The 23,417-nt window shown below is 34.6% G+C and overlaps 2 protein-coding genes, 2 long non-coding RNA genes and 1 pseudogene across 6 annotated transcripts in view; 2 read left to right on the top strand and 3 right to left on the bottom strand.

Moving 5' to 3' along the window:
- LOC149479773 (uncharacterized) overlaps positions 1–23,417 on the top strand; it is a 43,908-nt gene that overhangs the window by 18,773 nt on the left and 1,718 nt on the right. Inside the window, exon 1 of one of the 2 annotated variants that reach the window (XM_089707435.1) lies at positions 18,087–19,426. The exons of the other annotated variant lie outside the window; for it this stretch is intronic. Coding sequence (XP_089563561.1) covers positions 19,307–19,426 — 120 coding nt within the window. The 5' untranslated portion in view covers positions 18,087–19,306. Of the gene's footprint in view, positions 1–18,086; positions 19,427–23,417 lie in introns of those variants that run through there. 2 annotated transcript variants of the gene reach the window in all.
- On the bottom strand, positions 3,410–11,044 carry LOC149479777 (uncharacterized). The gene is made up of 2 exons (XM_089707403.1): positions 10,557–11,044; positions 3,410–5,425 (listed from the first exon to the last, which is right to left on the bottom strand). The coding sequence occupies exons 1-2, from the start codon at positions 10,565–10,567 to the stop codon at positions 3,754–3,756; spliced, it is 1,683 nt and encodes a 560-aa protein (XP_089563529.1). The 5' UTR covers positions 10,568–11,044; the 3' UTR covers positions 3,410–3,753.
- LOC149479776 (uncharacterized) lies at positions 12,461–12,892 on the bottom strand. The gene is made up of 2 exons (XR_016317141.1): positions 12,744–12,892; positions 12,461–12,635 (listed from the first exon to the last, which is right to left on the bottom strand). It is a non-coding gene; the product is annotated as an uncharacterized LOC149479776 (long non-coding RNA).
- Positions 15,907–18,000, top strand: LOC149479775 (uncharacterized; annotated as a pseudogene).
- LOC149479774 (uncharacterized) lies at positions 21,596–23,231 on the bottom strand. Of its 2 annotated transcripts, XR_016317143.1 has the most exons (3): positions 22,738–23,231; positions 22,011–22,136; positions 21,596–21,973 (listed from the first exon to the last, which is right to left on the bottom strand). It is a non-coding gene; the product is annotated as an uncharacterized LOC149479774 (long non-coding RNA). The 2 variants fall into 2 exon arrangements; XR_016317142.1 differs by having other exon boundaries at positions 21,596–22,136.

Raw genomic sequence — 23,417 nt, 5'->3', positions numbered from 1 at the left:
AACCGTCTCGAAGATGTTCACCACAATGAACGTTTCACGCAGCCACCTATGCCATCTGTTACGCTTTTTCCGTGCCCAGCTTCACACGAAATACGACCAGGTTGCATAATTCTTAATAAAAAAATAAATAAATTTGTTTTTTTTGCTGGTATTGAGACTTATCTTCTGTTTTAGTTTAAGCATGCATACTCAATTGGGTGAACTGGTTGCTGAAGCAAGTAGAGAATTTAAAAAGTTTACACGAATGTCAAATATTGTTTTTGAATTTTTGCTAAACAAGATTTCTCCATTAATTACCAAACAAGATACATAACTACGTACAGCAATACTAGCCTGAATTCGTCTTGCAATAACATTACTCAAATAATGCCATAATTCTTTGAACGTTTTTATATTTTTTACCCAATTTTTAACAGAAGGTATTGATTCATACATTATTGATTCACGTCCATTTTCTTTAACTATTCATTTGAATTTAATTGATTCTAAAATCGGAATCAAGTCATCCCACAGTTTGAAGTGAAGGGAGTTATTTTTTAAGCATTGCTTATACTGTTTTTCTGACAATTTGTAGGAATGACCATTAAACGTGTCAAACAATTTATCAAAAATTAAAAGAAAATCTGCAGTCCCCTTGCATTCTTCTGGAAGCACATTATGTCCTGAAAAAAAAAAAAAATATTTAATAAACTGTCAATATGACTAAGGTGCCTATAAAATCGTTATTGCTGTAATCATAGTTATTTTCACATTATTAAATTATTTTGTATGACTTATGAATGCAGTACATATAGGCTACATCTGTAGTGAGGTATTGTGTAGTACATTGTAAATAATGAAAGATATCAGGTTAATATACTTACTTGCTAGAAATCTCATTGCACTTGACACCCTCTGGCTGAAAACTTGTGCAGCATATTTTACTTTCATTTTTGGTATTTTGTCTTTGATGATATGCATTTCTGTAAGCTTATTCAGTAGCCTTATTTCATCGTCTCCATCAGCAATATCAAGCAAAAGCTTTTTTTTTTATTTAGTATAGGGCTTTATCGCTTTGCGATAACATCGCTGAGGCATATTACACACATTTCTTGGATCACAATTTCCTTAATTCTACTTCCGCAATCTTGACCAGCATTCAGGCTTCTTCCGACAACGGGAAAGCCAGGATGCTGTTCACAAATCCGACACTGTAAGATTTATTCTTAAACAACCTTGTTCTTAACTCTTCGTTCCGCTACACATTCCGTCAAAATATGCAACACATCCTCAATGCTTTCATATTCGTTACGGTTTGGTGAAAAACTTCTTTCATTTACCCTAGAAAGAAGGTGCTATATGAATAGCACCTACCGTAAAAGATAATCATACGTCTGTCAGACGTATGTTAGTTAATTAAGATTTTTAGTAAGGCTATAGAATTTTTGTTAAACCTTATAGGTTAAGGTAAATGTTTATATTCTAATTAAGAAAATAAAACGATAAATTATCAAAAATAAAGTTTAATTGACTAATTACAAACAAAAATCGTTAAACTTTTTGACCAACAAAAATTTAACTTATCTTCTATAGGAACATATAAAATCACTTTCAGTCAGTATATTTGCATATTAAATGTTTGGAACTTTTTCACTTAAATTAACGTATACAATACCTATTTCAATAAACAGCCTTTTAATTTTCGGTTATTAAATACACTAATGGCACACAACGTTGTTAAAACACAACGTTTTGTTTCTACCTAGTATGTTGATAATAAGGCGAAAATGGTCGAAATAATTAGGTCGGTATCAAGCCATTGAAAAAAGGAGTGATATGATCAGCTTCCTCTTTATTTTTTTTATTTTCAATAATATATTTCATTAAACTAGCTCCAGCCGATGGCTTTGACGACGGTTGCTTTTGCGGACGAGGATGAGTTTGAGTTTTTTTCCTGCAGTTGCATTTTGGGATGAATGACGTGAAGTTGTAGGTGAAGTTGTATTTTGAAGCGAATTTAGAGAAGTTGTAGACGTACTGGGCTTTTGGGGCAAAATTACAGCTGTTGAAGTTACAGTTAGTGCAGTTGGTGGTGTATCAGTTAGTGCAGTTGTTGGAGTATTAGTATAATCTTGAAGCGTCTCTTCAGATTCACTGTCGTTTGAAATATTTTCGATCACTTCTCTGTCCTGTATATGAACGACCAAAAATTGGAGCAAATCCTCGTATTTATATTTTTTTTACTTTAGCTGCTGCTTGACCACTTTTTAGTTGTCTTTTGTTCAAGTTTTTTTTTTAATTACACACCGGTAAACTCGGTCGAATATTTAGCTTGTTCGTTTCTTGCCAAAATTTTGAAAAATTCTTAGCTGCTCTGTGAGAGGCTATAATAATAAAAAAATAAATAAAAAAGCCCTTTTATTTCCTTAATTAAATATATAGATAGTTTTACATAGTTTTACATATTTTATAGTGTTCAAGTAAATTATTCTAAGTTAAACAGTAAACACATAGTTTTTTATAATATTATTAAATTCTTATTGAAATGCTTATCTAATTAATCTTTATTAAGGACCTCTTAAGAGTAAAGGCCTCCTCCTGTTTTCTCCATTCTAGTCTGTCATTTGCTTTTTTCATCCAGTTTTCTCCAGCTAGTTTCAAAATTTCGTCTAGCCATCTCTCAGCCGGCCTGCCACGGTTTCTCTTACCACTGGGTCCATACCGTTACTCTTTTGGCCCACCTGTCAGCCTTCATTCGAGCGATATGTCCAGCCCACTTCCATTTCAGTTTTTTACATTGTTCTAGATCGTCAATCACATTTGTTGTTTTTCTTATATCTGTGTTTCTTTTTTTATGTTTTATTTTTAAATGAGGGGGGGGAGGGGCTATAATATCCATCTTTATTTCGTCCTGATGTTTTTGACACCATCTTAGACGACTTCTGAATATCTTTGGCTCAGACACATTTCCTTATAAATCTTACCTGATTTCGATTTATTATGAGAGAGCCAAGTATTATACTTCAATCAACCATCACAGTATTTATAAAGAATAGAAAAAATGTTTCTAAGCTCGTTTTTTTTAGCTTGAGGAGCTTGGCAACGCATTATGATAAAGCAGTTTTACCTTAGAGTTATTTTGTTGTCGACGATGTCTTGTGTAGTCCTGTTCAGCTAAATTATATTTGTAGAGAAGTCTATTTGGTACTCCAGCAAGTACTTTTAATTCTTTAATCTTTGTCCATTGCACACTATTGCCTTGTATATCTTTTGTCCAATGTCTTGATAGGTGATCTATTTTCTTTATTAAATAAAGAATAATTTATTTATTATTATATATTAAATAAATGCCGTAAAGCGGGAAAGAATAAGTGTTACTTTACAAATATTAGTATAAAAAAAAATAATCAATATAGAAAAAAATAAAAAATCCAAAAGTGCACGCCAATTATATTGACCGACCCGCGAAGGCGCAAAAAAAAACCGAAATTTACTTATTAATAATTTATTGTAAAAAAATTACATTATAAATTATTCCTAACTTAAACTATGTCCCTCCCGTTCAATGTTGGAACAAAGAGTGCTCGTCGTCCACGGCGGAGCAGCTACAGCGTCGCGGTGGCGATGATTGCCGCAACACTCTCTGGAATCGCAGGTGTGCGCGATGTCGCAATTGCTAACAGGTGCAAGTCCTTCTTGGGTGGCCCCATGCATCCTCTAATGGTTAAGGCGTGTATACACAGTACATAACACCTCCCTCCTGAAGTTCAGCGATTATTGGCGGGCAAGGCTCGTTAATATCGCTGAAATTTCACACTCCGCCGATTGATGTTCTATTTCTTCTCTTTGATTACCATGAACACTCGTAGTAATAGGCTTTGATGTACGCACTCTCCGTACGACGTACCATGTCACTAGGGCAACTGCACTCGTTATTAATATAACATATATCGGTATGATGGAAGGCTGCATATAGAGAATCTCGTGTCCGTTGTTGGTACTGATAGGCATTTCCATTGATATAGCTCTGTTACTAGCGTGTAATTTATCCAAATTTATCGAATTCAACTTCAGAACTTCTTCATCTGTATTATATTGGCTGGAATCTGGCAGATTTGCAATTTTCATTATCTGTCCTTTGATATGGTCTTCTCGATTGACTATCTTGAAAGCCTCCGTTTGAAGAATGCAGTTTTTGGGTATTGTGGCTAAGTAGCTTCCTTTAATGACGTCATATTGATCTTGCGAGCATGATAGGTGAATTTTTGATGGCTTGGGGAAACTGATGACGTAGTGGGCGTCGTCTAATTTTTCTAGTGCGGGTGCTCCGAGCTCCACAGGCGTGAAGAGACAAGATGCGACGACTCGTTGCGTGGTAATAAGGTGATACACGCAGTCATTTTTGGATCGATGATGGTTCAGCTTGTCCTCACATAGATACCCTAGGCCAGACTTCGGGCATTCTGCCTCCATGTACATAAAATCCTCGTCGTGAATTGCCACAAAAGGATAGGGTGGAATTAGGACTTTACTATCTTTATTAGGAACTATGGATAATTTAAATAATTCAAAGGTCAAAGGAAGGACAACCGGGAACATAAAAACTATAACTATATTTCTATTACTATAATAATAGCCTAGTTTAACTAAATCAAAATATTCTCTATAATTAACTTGAGGGATTTGATCTTTGCCATAAAATTTGTTTAACTTATTTAACATTTCTTTTAGTGAATTTGAATTGAACATAAGATGATGCGTACTTTTCGCACGAATAAAACCTAATAAATTTTCTAATCTATGTAATTCCTCAGATATATCATCAATGTTATCTGATAAAATTGCTACGCGTTGAATTAAATCGATGTTTATAGTAATGTTTAAATTATTTTCCTTTAAATCATTTATAGCTATTTCAATTTTTTCCTGATTTTTAATTAAGTTGTTTAAAATGTCAGATTGTTGGTTTATCCAATCTTTACTGAGGCTTATATGATTATTCATTTCTGTGACCAATCTATTTTCATTATTTTGTAATAATTTAATTGCGGTATCATATTTAATTGCATCCGTATAGTCTAGGTTACCAGAAATACTTTTTATTACTGAACCTAAACCATCTATGAGACCTCTCTTTTTGCGATTGGGTTCAAAAGTTTCTAACTGATTTGATAATTTAATAATCTTATAATGCAGGTGTTCGATATGTGAATTATAAAACGAAAATAATCTATCGTGCAAATTAGGTGTTAATGAATTTAATTGATCCTTTACTATGGTTATACTATCGCGAATATCTTTTAAATTAATAATTTGCAAAAATGAATGATAATGTGTGACAATTCTTGCAGTTCCAATATTAAATGGTAGTATACCGGGTCCATCATCCAAGCTACTCAGGGTGGGATCCTCCGCTTGAATCAGGCACAGGATCAGAGGAAGGATTCTGTAACAATTTAGGTACCCTCTTAAGCCTAGATTTAGCAACAGCGCCATATTTCTTCTTAGTATAGATATGAATAGGTAAATCAGCTAGTACGGTATCGTGCGTAAAACGCGGTGCGGTCTTTTGCCGTCTAGCCATAGGATTTCTTACAAAAATTTGTTGATCTGGATAATACTGTATTTCGGGTTCGCGGTTCCTATTAATGTTTTCTGTAATTTGAGTACGGCGTTCCAAAGACGATTCATTAATAATTTTGTATACTTTGTGCATACTATCGCGATGTTCTTGCATATATTGCTGTAAGACATTTTCTGATATATCGATATCTACAGGATCGCGGGGATCTAAATGACCGGTTATAATGTCAAGAGGCCTGCACTTCGTGAAACTGTGGATCGAACTATTATAGGCAAGAACAGCATACGGCATTAAGTTAATGATTAATTCACCACGTCGTTCAAGTTTTAGTAAACGTATGTGTTCTAATAAAGTTGAGTGAAGCCGTTCTACCATACCATTTTCGTTAGGTGCATGAGCTAATAACTTATGGTGATTTATTCTATGAAGTCTTACAAATTCACTGAATATTTGGTTCGTGAATTCAGGACCTCGATCCGTTACGACAGTCATAGGTAAGCCATGATGTGTACCAAACGTCAAAAGAGCCTGAACTACGCTTATTGCGGTTGCGTCTTTTAAACAATATGCTTGAGCATACTTAGAGAATGCATCTATTATAGTGAGGTATTTCTGAGAATCAATACTAAGTAAATCGAGATGTACTATTTCAAAAGGCTTTGTAGGAGGAACTACGATTCGAAATTTTGGATTTACTGGAATTCTATCATATTTTCCTTGACCACATATGCTACACTCATTAATATATTTAGTTACAGCTTCCTTCATTTTAGGCCAAAAGTATTTCCTAGATAAAGATAAATGAGTTTCGTTAATTCCGCGATGGTTAGTTTTGCCTTCATGATAATTTCGTATTATTTCCTGTTGCTTAAGGTAATCTTTGACATTTTGCAATTCTAATTTTGTAAGAACTAAATCCATACATGAACTTTTAAAATTAGCCTGTATTATTGGAACTATAGCACACATAGCATCAGGGGGATGAACTAGAATTGCAGTTTTTATCTTAGGATCTACATATTTTTTAATAAGTGAAACTATTTCACTATCAATATTCGCTTTGTTAACATTAATATCTATCTTAGTATGATTTTCAAAAGGTTTTGAAATTATAGGCTTACTCGGTACTCTATCTATTAAAGTAATAACTATCTGTCTCTTAAATTTATTCAACGGGTGATCTGTTATAGGTACATCTAAAATTGGGTTCTCCGCGTCAGTATGAACTGTGACGGTGTCGGAACTTGCTGTAAGAGTACCTGATTTCGAATGTGCAGTAATCGTACTTGAATTTGAATTAACAGTAATTGTATCTGAACTTCTTCTTAGATTAATGAAGGTGTTGTTTCTGTTGGATTAACCGCTAAAGAATCTGTTTCCTCATTGTTAATTTGAATACGCGATAAAGCATCGGCGTTACAATTTTGCTTTCCCTGCTTATAAATTACAGTGTAATCGTATTCGCTAAGTTTGAGCCTCCAACGTGTGAGACGGGAATTAGGTTCCTTTAAATTCATGACCCATTGAAGGGGCCTATGATCAGTCATAATTTTAAACTTTCGACCAAAAAGATAAGGGCGGAAATATTTCGTTGCCCAGACAATTGCTAGTAGCTCCTTTTCAATCGTACTATAATTAATTTCGCTTCTATTAAGTGTACGTGAAGCGTACGCAATTGGTTTATCGGAACCAACGGGGCCTTGAGAGAGTACAGCACCGATAGCTAAATTCGACGCGTCAGTTGTAAGAATAAATTCTTTATTGAAATCAGGATACTGAAGAATTGGATCGTTCATTAATAATGTTTTACACCTATTGAAACATTCAATGTAATCTTTAGAAAATGTTATCTTTGAACCCTTTTTTAAGCATTGTGTCATGGGTTTCGTGATTTTAGCGAAATCTGGTATGAATTTCCTATAATAACCTAATAGACCTAGAAATCGTTTAATGTCGGTTGGAGATTTCGGAAGAGGATACTTTTGGATGGCAGATATCTTATCTGGGTTAGGCTTTATCCCATCTTTGCTAATAATGTGACCTAGATACGCGGTTTCGAGTTTAAGATATTCCGATTTATCCATCTGTATTTTAAAGTTGGATTCACGCAATCTCTGAAACACTTTTCTAAGATTAACGATATGCTCCTGTAAAGAAGTGCTAAACACTATTATATCATCTAGGTAAACTAGACAAATAGAATTTTGCAAATCTCTCAGTACATTATCCATTACTCTTTGAAAAGTAGATGGACTATTCTTTAGACCCATGGGCATTCTTAAGAACTTCATTTTGAAAATGACCATGTTCCACACTAAAAGCAGTTTTTGGAATGTCAGCCGGGTTCATTTCCACTTGATAAAACCCACTTGCTAAATCTAGCGTTGTGAAGTATTGACAGTTACCCAATTTATGTAAGACATCTGTGATATTAGGAATCGGATATTTGTCATCCAAAGTTTTCTCATTTAACTTTCTAAAATCAACAACTAAACGCCATTTAACTTTGCCGGATGCATCTGCCTTTTTAGGTACCACCCAAATAGGAGAGCTCCATGCTGAATCTGATGGTCTAATAATACCCTGTTCTAACATTTTACTTATCTGATTCTGTACTTCCTGCCTATGAATAAATGGATAGCGATAACTTTTCGTATAAACCGGTATTTCATCCTTAGTTCTAATAGAATGCTTAATTTTATTCGTAAATGTTAAGTTTTCGCCTTCTATATAAAATACATCCGCATATTCTGAACATAATGACTCTAAATTTAAACGTTCCTCATTATTTAAGTGATCAGTACGCAAGCGAGATAATACCTGTTTCACACGGTCGGACGAACGTTTGGTGCGCGTGTACTCGTTATTATAAACCTCGGCACATACTGGTCGATCCATTGAAAAAATTACATCATTACGGGTTGGATTAGAAATTTCCACGATAGCGCGATTGCTCCTCGCCTTCGTTAAACATTCAGAAATATGACAATTACATATAATTTGTTCCGGTATAATAGCGTCTCCATTCTCAACATCTACGGGTAATCTAACTAATTTACTACTTCCTGCGGGTATGACGTCCTCATAAAGATTAGCGTTCCGTGAGTCATATACTAATAACCGATTCGTTGCATTGCAAGTATTTAAAGTTTTAGTTTTATAATTTATTGATGCTTCCCATTTATCTAACAAATCTGAACCTATTAAGCCGTCGAAATAATTGTGAAATTTATAAACGAAAAATGTGATATCGTCAGGGTCATTAAATTCAGGAAAACTAGGTAATGTTATAGAATACTTATTACGTGTTACCGCATGAACATTACTTACTTCAAAGGGATCATAATTAAGAGTAACGTCAGGAAAATATCTCTGTACTGCATCGGGGCTAAGAAAAGATTGGTTAGCTCCAGTATCAATTAACAATTTAAGTGGAGGATTACGAATTTGAATATAAGGAAGTTGACGTTGCGTGTGTAGATTTAATTCTATTTTGGTTTTTCTAATTTTGGTGGATTCGGAAAATCCTGATCGTGTTCTGAACGTACGTCACACGTTTCATCAGAATTTTCAGGTGCGTCTGTCTGTTCGTAATGTACATAAGGTTCATATTCCGTACAGTAATATTCATTATTATAATAGTCATCCTCATAAGGATATAAATCGGTACAGTAATAATCTTCATCTAGATATTCATTATGATTCATCTCCCTAGTCTTAAAATAATTACTCGGGGGTGGATTACCAAATTTTGACCAATCATGAGCGCGTGCAAAAGGTGTCGGTGGTAAAGTCTTTGTCACGTAATGGCTAACGCCACTCATAGGATGCGGTTTCGGTTGCGCGGGATGTTTAGGCTGTAATCTGAACGTATTGCTCTGCGGGTTATAGTTAGGGGGTGCAGCGCGGAAAATTTGCATAGTACGAGTTGGACGTGCTGGTCCTTGCGGTTGATTAAAATTTCGATTAAAATTTGGTGGCTTAAATTGCGGTCTAAACGAATGTATAGGCTGTAGTTTAGAAGATATAGGTTCACTAAAATCATTATGTCTATAAAACGGTTCATGCGAGTACGGCATTCTAAAAGGTACGTGGGGTTTCCTATCAAAAGTTTCATTACGTTGTTGAAGGTATAAAGTGCTTTGTTCTTCATTAACGTATTCTAATGCCTTTTCAATGGTTGCGGGGCGCATGCAACGTATGCGTGAGCCTAACGGATCTCTTAAACCACGTAGGAAAGCCTGTAGTGTTAATTTTTGATACAGGTCCCTTTTTGCCTCACGAGTAGTAACGACTGTTTCATGTAATGCTATATACGTCATTATGGTACTAAAAAGATGCTGACATCTTTCATAGAACTCTTGAGGAGAGCTACGACCTTGCGTTAATAAGGCTAAATCGTTATAAAGGGCGGTCTCATCTCTATGGTCAGAAAAGTTATTAACTAATACGCTTCTAATACCGTGCCAAGTAGTAGGTATACCATTTGCATTAATAACTCGGGCTGCGGGCCCAGTAACTTTATTTAAAATACCATTACATAACGCGGCAGTTTTTAAAGTGTTTCCGGGATCTTTATCTATAAATTCCTCAGCTAATTGGTCACTTAAATGTATAAATCTTGTTAAAACGTTAACATTACCATCGAATTCTGGCAAAAGTCTAAGCGCATTAAAAATTTTATCCAAATCTGACATTTTAAATATCTGTATTACCTATATAAAATATATTAAATTTAATTAAATTTATTTACTTCGTTAAACTAATATAAAAATTAATAATCTTTACCTAATATATTTGAATTATAAAATGAATTAATTAGTAAAATTCTTTGAATTTTACAAATTGATTTTGTAAAATTCTACAATTAATTCTCGATGAATTAATATATTTTAAGCCTACGCACTACAGTTCCTCGGTTCCCGTGAATGGGTAATCTAGGAAAACTTACAATCTAGGAGTGGCAAGACACTAAGAGAATTAGTGTACTTACAGGATTTTCATTTCGGCCTTTCCTGCAGTATCAATGTTTGGATACCCTTCGCGTTGCGGCGGCCAACGGTGTAGGTTCTGGATCCCCGTCGTCGTCCCTCCGATGGAATAGCGATACTCGATGCTTGTAGTTTCGCGTTCCGAGAGACGGCTCTCAAGGATTATCCACAAGACTGCGCCAATTATATTGACCGACCCGCGAAGGCGCAAAAAAAAACCGAAATTTACTTATTAATAATTTATTGTAAAAAAATTACATTATAAATTATTCCTAACTTAAACTATGTCCCTCCCGTTCAATGTTGGAACAAAGAGTGCTCGTCGTCCACGGCGGAGCAGCTACAGCGTCGCGGTGGCGATGATTGCCGCAACACTCTCTGGAATCGCAGGTGTGCGCGATGTCGCAATTGCTAACAGGTGCAAGTCCTTCTTGGGTGGCCCCATGCATCCTCTAATGGTTAAGGCGTGTATACACAGTACATAACACGCCTCATAATTTTTTTTTTAATAAATATTTATTAATTATTATTTTTGTTTATTTAATAACAATTAAACCACATCGAATCAGACCCTGAAAAATGAAAGGGTTCTATTCCTGAGCATACTCAAGCGTAAGAGAAAAAAAAAGACTCGATTAGTAAAGTATTTCGGTCGCTATCGTGTTAACAAGAAAAAGGATCCGCACATACAGACACACGGACGTCCAAGACAGAACTTTTTTAAACTGTTTTTTAACTTGTTTAAATAACAAAAATGACATCAAAAATATCATGAATGTTAAAAATAGTGTTTTTTCTTAATATGTGTGTGTATGTATTATCTTACAAGTGCAATGTATGATACATAAAGACATTTTAAGTTTGAAAAATCAGATGTTTTGCGCGAAGTGACAGTAGTACCCACCTCAACGCTTCGCTTATGAGGCGTGCAATAATACATGTATGTTGTTAAAACCATTAATAACGAAACATAAAAAAATACATAAAAAAATTAAATTCAAATGTTTATTGTTATTTTTATTATTCATCATCAGAATCATCGGAAGTTGAATACTGATTATCGGATTACACGGACCTCTACTCTCTCTGTCGCACCTATCAAGTGGCTAAAATTCTAAAAGTTTTTAGCCTGGCAACAGTACTTTAAGTACGATTTTTCGCAGGCAAGTATATATGACTGATTTTGAAAATAATAATCTAAAATTTGAGATAAATTTCGATAAGTTAGCAAATCGATGGAGTCACCTATTTTGAATTACATACATGTTTACACCTGCTTGCCAGGTAGTTATACAATGAAATGAGTAGGCAAGCATACCTAGTCGTATAGGAGCTACCAACGTTGACAAGTGAGCATTTTAGTATAGTTGGTTCTTTGATATACTGTTCCTCTTGCTATTTCGGTTAGAGTCCGGGCTGTCTGGCTGGTCGCAGTGGTTGCGTTTTTTAGTGCGCATCTCATCTGCACAGGATAATTTCCTTAATTTTAAGTCATTTTTTAACGCGTAATTTTTAATCTTTTGCCTTTAGATAGATCCATCAATCATATTTTTTTTATTGCAAGACGTTTTTTTCGTTGTTAAATGGGTGCCAGACGCAATTTTTAATTTCGTTTTTATAAAAAATTCAAATTATTTTAGAATGTCTGTAAATTTCATATTATGTTCTTCAAACATAATATAATCTAAAATTAATTAGCCAGACGCTAATTCGATTGTTAAGTATTAAAAAATGAGTATAAATAAAAAAAAGTAATGAAGCATGCAGCTCATCAGCTAGTGTATTTTGATTATGCGACAGGAAATAATTGCAAGAATACAATATTATTTACACTTGTTCTTATAAATTAAAAAGTTAAAATGAAAAAAAAACATAAAAGTGAAAAATAAATTAAAGTTAGCATACATTAAAAAGAATGGAATAAAAACTATATCAATGAAGGTTAAACAATTACATTGTTAAATTTAAAAAGCCATCTTCATAATCATCATCATCATCATCTTCCCTCTCACTGTCAGAATTATTTATGTTATCGTCTAAGCCGTCTAAGGAATTGTTATTGTTTTCCAATATTCCATTATCTGTAACAAAAAAAATAATAATTCATTTATTCAAAGTAAAAAGATTTGTTCGTTATAATACCTATAATAATTTAGTTTTTCTTGATTAATGTTCTATTCAATACTTACTTTGAATAATAACATCTACAACTGTGGAAGGTGATTGCTCTCCCTCAAACCAAACAAAATCGTATTTATCGTATTTGTTGATGGTCCAACCAGAAGCAACTGGAGATAAAGCTGTCGGTTGTTTTTGGTGTGCATATTTCTCCATAGCTTAGTCACATAGCGAACCCTTAATAAATGTTGAAGCAATTCAGCTTTACAGGGTGGTAAACTGGAAGAGTCGAAGTTTCGAAATTTTTTTGCAAAGTTTTCTTCAGATTTTTTACACTTGAAAGTACCTACTTGAAAACAGATGAAATCGAACATTAAACATTAACAAAAACTCGAAAAAAAAAAAAAACAAAAACTCCTACAACTCACACCTCTTTTGCTCATAAATTCTTCTCTTTCCTGGTTCCTTACTTATTTAATAAAATCAACATTAAATTAAATATTCTTAAAATGATTAGATGGAAATTAAAAAAGTCCCAGAGTTTTTGAAATTGGAAGCGAGACATCTAGAAAATTAGTTTCAATATTGATGTACACAACACACACACACACACACACACCAAACACGACACACACAAGTGAACACACACACACTCGCATGTTTAAGTTTGTATTGAATTTAACTAAAGTAGTTAGCATGAATTTATATAGGTATACTAGCGGTCCGCGCCGGCTTCACCCGTGGTACCTACATGTTTAAACTATCCTATCTCTCAAGTTGGATCGAACTGCACATGGTGTGCGAATTTTATTATAATCGGTTAAATGGTTTAGGAGTCCATTGAGGACAAACATTGTGACACGAGATTTATATATATATTTTAGTATCAGCATCGCATCTGTGCGAAGCCAGGGCGGGTCGCTAGTTGAGTAATAAAAAAAATTGTTTTGTATAGAAGATTGTTGATGTACCCTAATAGTTTATTTTTTAACCTAACGAATAAAATGTACCAATGGAAGGTACTTGTTCCCACAACACAGGGAATCCTAGAGTAGGAACAATTCAATTTCAATGCATCTTATATTTTCGAAAAAAAAAGTTATTGTTTATTGTTATTTAATTTTCGCGGCCGACCTTTTCTATCTCTCTTGCACTTTAAACTATCTCTCCATATTATACACAATCACCAAATTGTTATACTTACCTACTTTCACTACGTTTTTATTTGTACATATTTAATACTTAACAATCGAATTAGCGTCTGGCTAATTAATTTTAGATTATATTATGTTTGAAGAACATAATATGAAATTTACAGACATTCTAAAATAATTTGAATTTTTTATAAAAACGAAATAAAAAATTGCGTCTGGCACCTATTTAACAACGAAAAAAACGTCTTGCAATAAAAAAATTATGTCTAATGGATCTATCTAAAGGCAAAATATTAAAAATTACGCGTTAAAAAATGACTTTAAATTAAGGAAATTATCCTGTGCAGATGAGATGCGCACTAAAAAACGCAACCACTGCGACCAGCCAGACAGCCCGGACTCTAACCGAAATAGCAAGAGGAACAGTATATCAAAAAACCAACTATACTAAAATGACTTTTTTTTTAACGTTAACAGCTCCCGTACCATAGGCATATTCTGTGTATCAAAAACTATCAGTCAAGTAAATTTCATTTGGTTATCAAAAGTAATGAAAAGAAATCGATAAAAGTTAATTTAATTAAAAATAGCCATGACCACTTTTCGATAGGCAAGCAATTATAGGAATATTTGTTTATAAAAAATATTTTATAAATAATACGTCTCATCTGGTTATCAGATCGGTGAAGGACGATCTCCTACGGGCTCTCCTACTACTAGAAGAATTGATGCCTAGACCCGTAGGCTATTTCGAAAATTTTCGCAGAGTGTCTTGTGCTGATTTTGAAGTAATATTGCAAAGAATTTCTCCTTTAATTTCAGAAAGACACTAAATGGAGAACTGCTGTTCCTACAAAAATTTGATAAGATACCAATGACTTTAAGGTTTCTAGCAACTCCATTACCTATTTAAAATTTTTAATCAACTTATTTCTACTATTGTAAATGAAGTTTGTAATGCGCTGATTCGAGTTCTTCGTGATGAAGTGAAAGTGAGTACAAGAAAACTTCAACCATTTCTTTATTGTTCATGAAACTTAAGAATAATGAATTAATGAATATAAAGATTAATAATCGAATTAGGTAGTGTGTTTTTTTAATAATTAAATGAGTCATTTTGTAATCAAAAGTTATCCGAATTTAGTAATCATCCAAGTTCATCACTAATATCGGTACCACGGCATCGTTCATATGCTCATTGAATTATATCTTTGTTATTTTTTAGGACGTATAGTGGTTTCCGAAATAATATTAATTTTCTTATTCTTAGGCACTTCTGGTTCCTGATTAAGACTGTTCATACTAAATGATGCTATATTATTACAGTTCTTCCACAAATCATGGTGTAAACTATTTTTTCGCACCCACCCTTTATAAATTTTACCATCAGGTACATTGAATGTATTGCAATTTAGAGAATCAAAAAGGTTATCTATTAAGTAACTTTTACCAAATTTTGGCATTCTCTTGGAATTTCTCCTCTTGCCACAAGATGTCCTGTAGTCGCATTTTTTCCACATAAATGTACTCAGCTGTACTTTTCAGCAGGCATTTTAACTCTCCATAAGATTTGTCAGCTTCATAAGTTAGCTTGAAATACTCTCATTTAACAATTTCTTCTATCAACTCATTGATGACACTAACATTGACTTATAGGTACATACCTGATACCACGTTGTGTAGAACATAAGTACATGTGTGGTGTGTCGGTCGGTCAAATAGTATAAAGACAATAGGGCACCCTTGGGGAGGAAAACTATATTTACGGGAATAATAGATTACAAAGGATTATATAAAAGGATACACTTTACGAAGTAAGTAGGTTACACCGTTGTACAATGTACAGCCAGGCACACTACGTCGCCATTAAAACACATCAAATTAAACAAATCGCGCTTCGCGCGTGATTACACCAATATTTCGAGTCCACAACGACCGAGTACCGAAAAGGGAATACAATTAAAGAATCCGTGGGCCGATTTACCGAATGTAGAAAACAAAAGAAATACGTGATCCGCACGTGGAATAAAAAAATATGCGACTTCCGTAATGACAGCCGCTGTCGTCCGCGACGGCCGATTGAGGGCGCTTGTACACGCTTAGGAAATTTTGCCGTTCCTGCGACAGACAAGACAAATTCTTCGTGTAGACGACAAGAATTTTGTCTGTTCCACACACGAAAACTTTTCGTGTCTTCCGCAGACAAGACCAATGGAAACGTGTACACGACACGATTCTTTTCGTGCAGTCGACAGTCGGGCGTAGGGCGCGCAAGTAATAACAAGTGTAATCAGTGAGTTTCGTTTATATATATAAATGTTAACTACAAAGCAAAAAAGAATAATAATTGCATATTATTATTATAACAAAATAAAAAAGGAAACAAAAAACAAGAGACTTTACTGGGTTCATCCAATTATACAAGAGAAAAATGAGTTTGGCGGGTTCATTACCCTTTACTGTGTCATGCGACAACATGAGGAAAAATTTGTGGATTATTTTCGCATGAAAATGTCTACGTTTGACAACAATAGAAAATAATATACGACATGAAAATACCAAAATGCGAGAAAGTATTCTTCAATACATTAGATTGGCCGTAACATTAAGGTAAGTAATTTTTTTAAGCATATTGATTTGAACGTTATACAATAATAAATGTCTTTGAAGTGTTACATGTTTCCAAATTCAACAGACTCCACAATCCACATGTTCATATTCTTCAGAAAAGTCAAAGTGAAATTCATCTGTATGCGATGTTTCCACACTACTAATAGTTTCGGTGTCAAATTCAATGGATGTAGATTTTTGAGTACTGTAACCTGGTCGAGTCGAGTATGATGGGCCGGGTACGTTAAAAAAAACGACGTTGAAGGCTGCGTTGTTTTGTAATACTCAGTACTCCATTGATGCTCAACATCACTTCCCTTTCGTTGTTGCGTAGAAGGCACAAGTTTTAAAACTTCAAACTGGAAATCCACCATTTCCTCATCACTGAACTTATCAACACTCGGAGCTATACTTTTAAAAAATGACATGGCACGGCTCTCTTCTTTTTGGTAACAGCCTTTATAAATTCTGCCATATTTTTGTCCACCTCGCTAACATCCTTTTTTTTTTTTTTTTGCGATCGGTGTATGTTCTACGGGACTTTTTTCCACGTTTATTGTTTTGGGTAGATTTGACTCAGTGTCTCGGCGTGTTACAATTTCTGTCAAAAATAACATTTCGTCGTAAAAATCACATTTACGAATCTTCTTAGCACCCGATCCCGATTTCGTTTCTTTAAGTCTTCTGTGACATTTCATCCACCTATCTCGCAAACTTGTCCATTTTTTTGCTGTAGACTTTGCTGAAACAAAAAACGAACTACCGTAAGAAAGTAGGTACCATCTATTGCAAGTAGACATAAACTTCATATAAAAAAGGAAATGACCTCATTGTAAGAGTAAGAACACACTTGCAATTAATCGCACTGCAAGTTGCAAGTGTGTTCTTGCTCTAAGACATTGTTACAATTTTTTACAGATACATGGCAACTGGAGATGCCTTCGCACGTCTTCATTTCGATTTTCGAATCGGAATAAAAACAATAGCGAACATTGTACGTGAAGTTACTCATCATAATTGGTCAGAATTATCTACAGTTTATATGCGGATGCCAACACAACAAGAATGGTTGAATATAGCACAAAGATATGAAATAAATGCCAATTTTCCACACTGTCTTGGAGCACTGGACGGGAAACATTTAGAATAATTAAACCCGAAGAAAGTGGATCAATGTCTTTAAATTATAAACATTTATTTTCTATTGTTCTCATGGCTATTGTGGATTCCAACTACAATTACATTTTTATTGATGTAGGGTCATATGGTAAAGAGTGTGATTCAAATGTTTTCAAAGAAACACAGTTTTGGAAAAAACTTGTTGACAATACGTTAAACATACCATCCCCATGCTCTATAATAAATACTAACTATATATTACCATATGTTTTTGTAGCTGATGAAGCTTTCGCACTTCATGCTAACGTACTTCGACCCTACGGTGGTAACGAACTCACAAAAGTACAAAAGATATTTAATTATCGCTTGACAAGGGCAAGAAGATACGTCGAGTGTGCATTTGGAATAATGGCCAACAAATGGAGAATTCTGCACCGATCTTTAGGGTGCCAAATCAACATCGAGCTATGCTACGCTGTACTGCGCTGTGCTGTGTTTGGTCAACTCGCTCGTTTAATATTTTAATGAGGATACAAACAAACCATGCTGTGCTGCGATGTGTGATGCTACGCTCTGTTTAAAAACGCAGCAGTCTCGAGCGAGGCGCGCTACCCGCCGTGCTGAGCCGCGCTGTGCCGAACTGTGCTATGTTTTTATGGAGCTCTGCCATGCTGCGCTGTGTCTCAATTCAATTCTTCAATTAAATTCTCCGTATTTTTCACGTATGGTGTGAGGTAACAAGCTATACCGTGACTGGACTCTTTTAACGACAAAATAACACATAAAATATCCATATCCGCTTCTTCTTCACTTTCATCTTCATCGGATTAAACTATGTCGTAATGTTTACGTTTTTTTGAAAATAGGGTCATATTTGACGAGATAAACGACTACACGAGCTGCTGATTACTTTATACTGAGCTAGATTGTTAAAAAACGTAGCTTAAGAAACACAGCACAGCACAGCGCAGTACAGCGCAGCATCGTTTAATTGTTCAAAAAAACGTAGCTTAAGTACGTGAAATTTGCTAACATAAACAGCTTCCATGAGTCCACTGGACTCATATATTTATTAGCGTGGTTTTTTGAAATAAAACTCTTTTTTTATTAATTTTTTTTATTATTATTTTTAAATGTTTATTAAGGCACTACAAAAAAATAACAAAACTGGATAAACTTCTGAAATACTCGTAATCTGTATTTTTGAAAATTGTAAAAAGATTGTAATATGTTGTAAGTACTTACCATATTCATTTTTTTTTGACATTTGTCATTTCGTCGAAGTCTTTGTTTAATATAGTAAATATTTCTCTCCATGCTTCGTATGTGAGTCTTTTATCTTTATATATGTCTAAAGTTTTGTCCCACAATACCGGTCGTCCTTCTACTAAAGTTATAACGCACAACAAAAACTGGGCTGGCTCAACCCTACTACACCGCCCCCCCGCCGCGGCCGCACTGCTGCGAGCAGTGTACACAGTTATTTTCTATTTACGACACGAATTCTTAAGGTACGCCCGGCGTTTTTTCTTAGCGTGTACAAGCGCCGCGGCCGTGACACTAATTGAATGCATCGCGTCACTCGCTGTCAGGGTGACCATTTAATATTTTCTTGGGAGGAGGACATCATGCGCGAAGTTTCGCTATTAGCACATGGAGACATCGTTACATCCCTGGGTGAAGGCGGCATTTCGTAAGGTGTAGATGAACGAGAAAACATTGCTGGAGACAGATTGTGCAGATTTTCGTTCATGGCAGATGGAGGAGGAGCAGGAGACATCACATATAGAGTATTATTCACAGATGGTGTCGAAGCGATGGTTGCGATTTTGTTCATAGCAGGCGAATTAAACATCGTTGTATTTGAACAAGTAGGTCCCGGAACCATTACATTTGAAAAAATTCTCACTCTATTCACAGAATATTCAAATAATAAATCATTGTAAAAACATAAGTTTAAATAAAATTAATTTAAAAGGGGGCTCCTATTCAAAGGAGAATGGCGAACTCCCATAGGACTTTGGGCCTGATCGTTACACTGATGATTTATGTGGGGTTAAATAGATAAAAATATACAGATTCTATAAATATAACAATTAAAGATCTGTTCTATGGGATAGCAGAGATATTGAGCATGTAACGTCACTAAAATTGAGGTTAGGTTTGCTCGAGTTCAATGAATAGCTTTGTTTCTTTCTAAGTAGAGGTAAGTTTATATCCTATAAACAGTTAGGTAATAGAGATATTGGATCGAACTTTTAGACCCAATTTCACCAATATTTTCTAAATCAGACATTTATTAATCGAGCTTCAAATTAAACATGTATTTTAACATCGTTGTCAACTCTACAGGTCCCAAGAAGGAAATCTAACAGCCGATTATCAAATCGACCTTTAACTGAACGACTCACGAATCATTCATTCGTATTTTATACCGCCCGAAACAAAATGTCATAGTTGACAATGCCATAGTTTCGCACGTTGGGGCTATTTGTTCTAGTTGTATAATAACTGTCATGTTTGGTAATTCGACTAAATTGAAATGTTCTAACACAGTATACAATTTAATAATCATGTAGAAACTTTTACGTTTGCTGGTTTATATGTCAAACGATTTGGTCGTTACCATGGTTACAAATGTTTGATGTTATTTGGAGATTGTTTTGTTGTGATTTTTCTTGTGTTATTTTAATTTTATTTTGAGTTGAATAAATACAATAATGTTGAAGAAAAATCGCGGTTCAATTTCACTTGGTCGAAGGTAAACTGGATCTGGTTGAAATTACGAAAAAAATTCGGAGTCCGAAGGAAAGTGCGAGAGATCTCATACTAGAAGAGCAATTAAAACAAGAAAAATAAAGACAAAGCAGCAAGATACATTTAAAGTAAATTAATAGTAAATTCTTGTTTGTAATAACCTAGTATCTAGTTGTTATAACCTATTTATTGAATGATGTTGATAGGTACAATCTAAGGGTACAATAAAAATGTTTTATAAAAACACAAGTTTTATTTATTTAGGTAACATGAAAAATTACATATTTCTATAACAATGTTAATTTAAATTAAATTAGGATCATCATCATCGTCAGCCCATATACTTTCTCACTGCTGGGACATGGGATTGGTAGTGCTAACTTAAACTTAAACACGGTAAGGGATCAGGTCATTATCCACCACGCTATCTTATGATATGTCGGTTTCCTCACAATGTTTTTCACCACTGAGCCATCACTGCACTGCACTACAATAAGCAGTTGGTCTGTAGGTGAAACTGATAGATTCCTAAAACAGAATTTAAAATTAAGATAAGTACATTTCATAATCATGAGGAGGCCTGAGCCTTACCTGAGTAGTGGTGAAGTTTACATTTTAAGTACCTATTGGTATTCAATACTAGATTTGACATGACTCACAGGATTATTATGGTTTAATTGAAAATAATACAGTATGTAGGAAGGAACCTTTTATGCACATAAATATAAATATTACCTCACGAGATAGTTTTACTTACAGATCCGACGGTTATTCGAGTTTATCTTCAATTAATTGCAATACTTCCAAAACCGATTGTTTTGATAAACGAAATCTTGTATCAACATCATCATATTCTTCGAAACAATGACGACGTCTTTATAAATTCTGGGCCGTCGCGGTCGCACTATATAATCCAAATTATACAAATCATCCAACACATCTTCATTTACAAAAATAAAATAGTATGCAGAGTCCATCTTGACAGCAAGAAAACTTCAAATCATTTTTTCTAATCGCTTGTTAAAAATTTAAAGAGCCTCTATGCCACGGGTTAAATATAATGCCGTGTTAAGGAAACTAATCCTCGATTAGGTCATGGTGGGACACTCCCTTACATTGATGTCCCGTTAAAAGAGTTAACAGCGTGTTAAACTAACTAACAGAGCTTGATGAAACTGGGCCTTATTCTTTTAGAGTACCTACCAAAACATCGTAGGTACTAATATATAAAATAAAACACGTTTTTTCATAAATCGTTTAATCATCATTATCATCATAAACAATTAACACATCATCCAGAAACTGTGCTGGCGGCATTAAATCTGGTTGATACCTTGCCCAGCTAAGGTACCATATTATGGACATAACGTGACAGCAGCAACCTACAGTTCTTCTTCCTACTAAACAATTACAATAATAAACTGTTATTGCTTCCCTTCCTATGAGAGCACTGTCGACTAAAATATATGTAAAATAAGTTTTACTACTTCTATGCCTGGATTGAATGCGACCTCTTAAAAGCCATGTAGTACTTGATGTCGTGTGTGTGCAGTGCTCTCTGTAGGTCGCTGTCTGATTCACGGCACACTTCTATAACTTTATTATTATTATTATTCTTGACATATTTGCCATCGTTTCTTATGTGCTCACTATGGTGAGCACTAAGTTGGTAAGCACTAAGTCCTATTATGATAGGACCTTGCTTGCTTAATTTGATATGAACCTAAGGAAACCAACTGCATTTTCATCTTCATGATTTTCAATCCTCAAAGAATCATTTGCAAGTTTCCAGCATGCATCACATATGTGATCAGAGTGAGTGATCTACAAATAAAGAATTAATATTACAATTGGACAAAAGAAAGTGAATATATTTATCTTAACTAGCGGTCCGCCCCGGCTTCGCCCGTGGTACCTACATGTTTAAACTATCCTATCTCTCAAGTTGGACCGAACTACACATGGTGTGCGAATTTTATTATAATCGGTTAAGTGGTTTAGGAGTCCATTGAGGACAAACATTGTGACACGAGATTTATATATATTAAGACTAGATTTCCGCCCGCGGCTTCGCCCGCGTTTGCAAAGGAAAACCCGCATAGTTCCCGTTCCCGTGGGATTTCCGGGATAAAAACTATCCTATGTGTTAATCCAAGTTACCCTCTATATGTGTGCTAAATTTCATTGTAATCGGTTCAGTAGTTTTTACGTGAAAGAGTAACAAACATCCATACATCCATACATCCTTACAAACTTTCGCCTTTATAATAGTATTAAGATATATTAGGATAGTTTAAACATGTAGGTACCACGGGCGAAGCCGGGGTGGACCGCTAGTATATATATATAAAACAATGTGTGTTTACATTTTTGTTTGATTTCAATAGCTAGTACTAAATACCTTAGATAATACTAATCCACTAACCGTTAGAGGAGCAGTCCACTGTTGTATAATTGATATTATTGCGTTATCTTGTAACAAATGCATACGTATAGCATTGTTACGATTAGCATTAATACCACAGTTGATGCAGTTCATATTTGTAAATGAAAAATCGGATGCAAAGTCGGTGTCCAGGTAGGGTAGCAGTAGTGAGTCGTAAAGGCAGGTAATCAAAGTCCGGTGTGCAAGCGTTGGTTGGTAGTAATAACAGAGATCGTCAGTGTCCGTAATACGTAGCGAAAGTCGATAAAGATGAAGAAAATAAGTTAACCACAAGCACAAAGTCGAATGTAACGTAACGAAAAACCTCAATCAAATGTCAAAAGTCAAACGACAAACATGACATTGTAATTAAAATTGAAGCGGCCAGCTACATTTCAGAAATATTCTTACAAAGTGCGGCCGCCATGAGTAAAAATGTATAGAATTACCTAAATAAATAGCGTGCTAAAAAGTTAAAAATAAAATATGTAACGCAGTTAACTTATATTTCTGATTCATAAAGCATTTGAATTTTGTATAAAACTAAAAATGAAAATAAATATTCATTCGTTTTAATCGATATATCGACTATTTTACTCCTGACAGCACAGAAAATCTCTGCTTGATAAGACCGGTAGTCATAGAAATCTAAATAACAATGCCGTTAGTGAACACATTAT

This window comes from Colias philodice, chromosome 19 (assembly GCF_061535455.1).
Source record: "Colias philodice isolate Cphi_HAF_F1 chromosome 19, ilColPhil1 Martin Lab GWU primary, whole genome shotgun sequence".
Taxonomy (NCBI): domain Eukaryota; kingdom Metazoa; phylum Arthropoda; class Insecta; order Lepidoptera; family Pieridae; genus Colias; species Colias philodice.
Note: the sequence above shows the minus strand (reverse complement) of the source record. Positions and strands in the feature narration are given on the sequence as shown.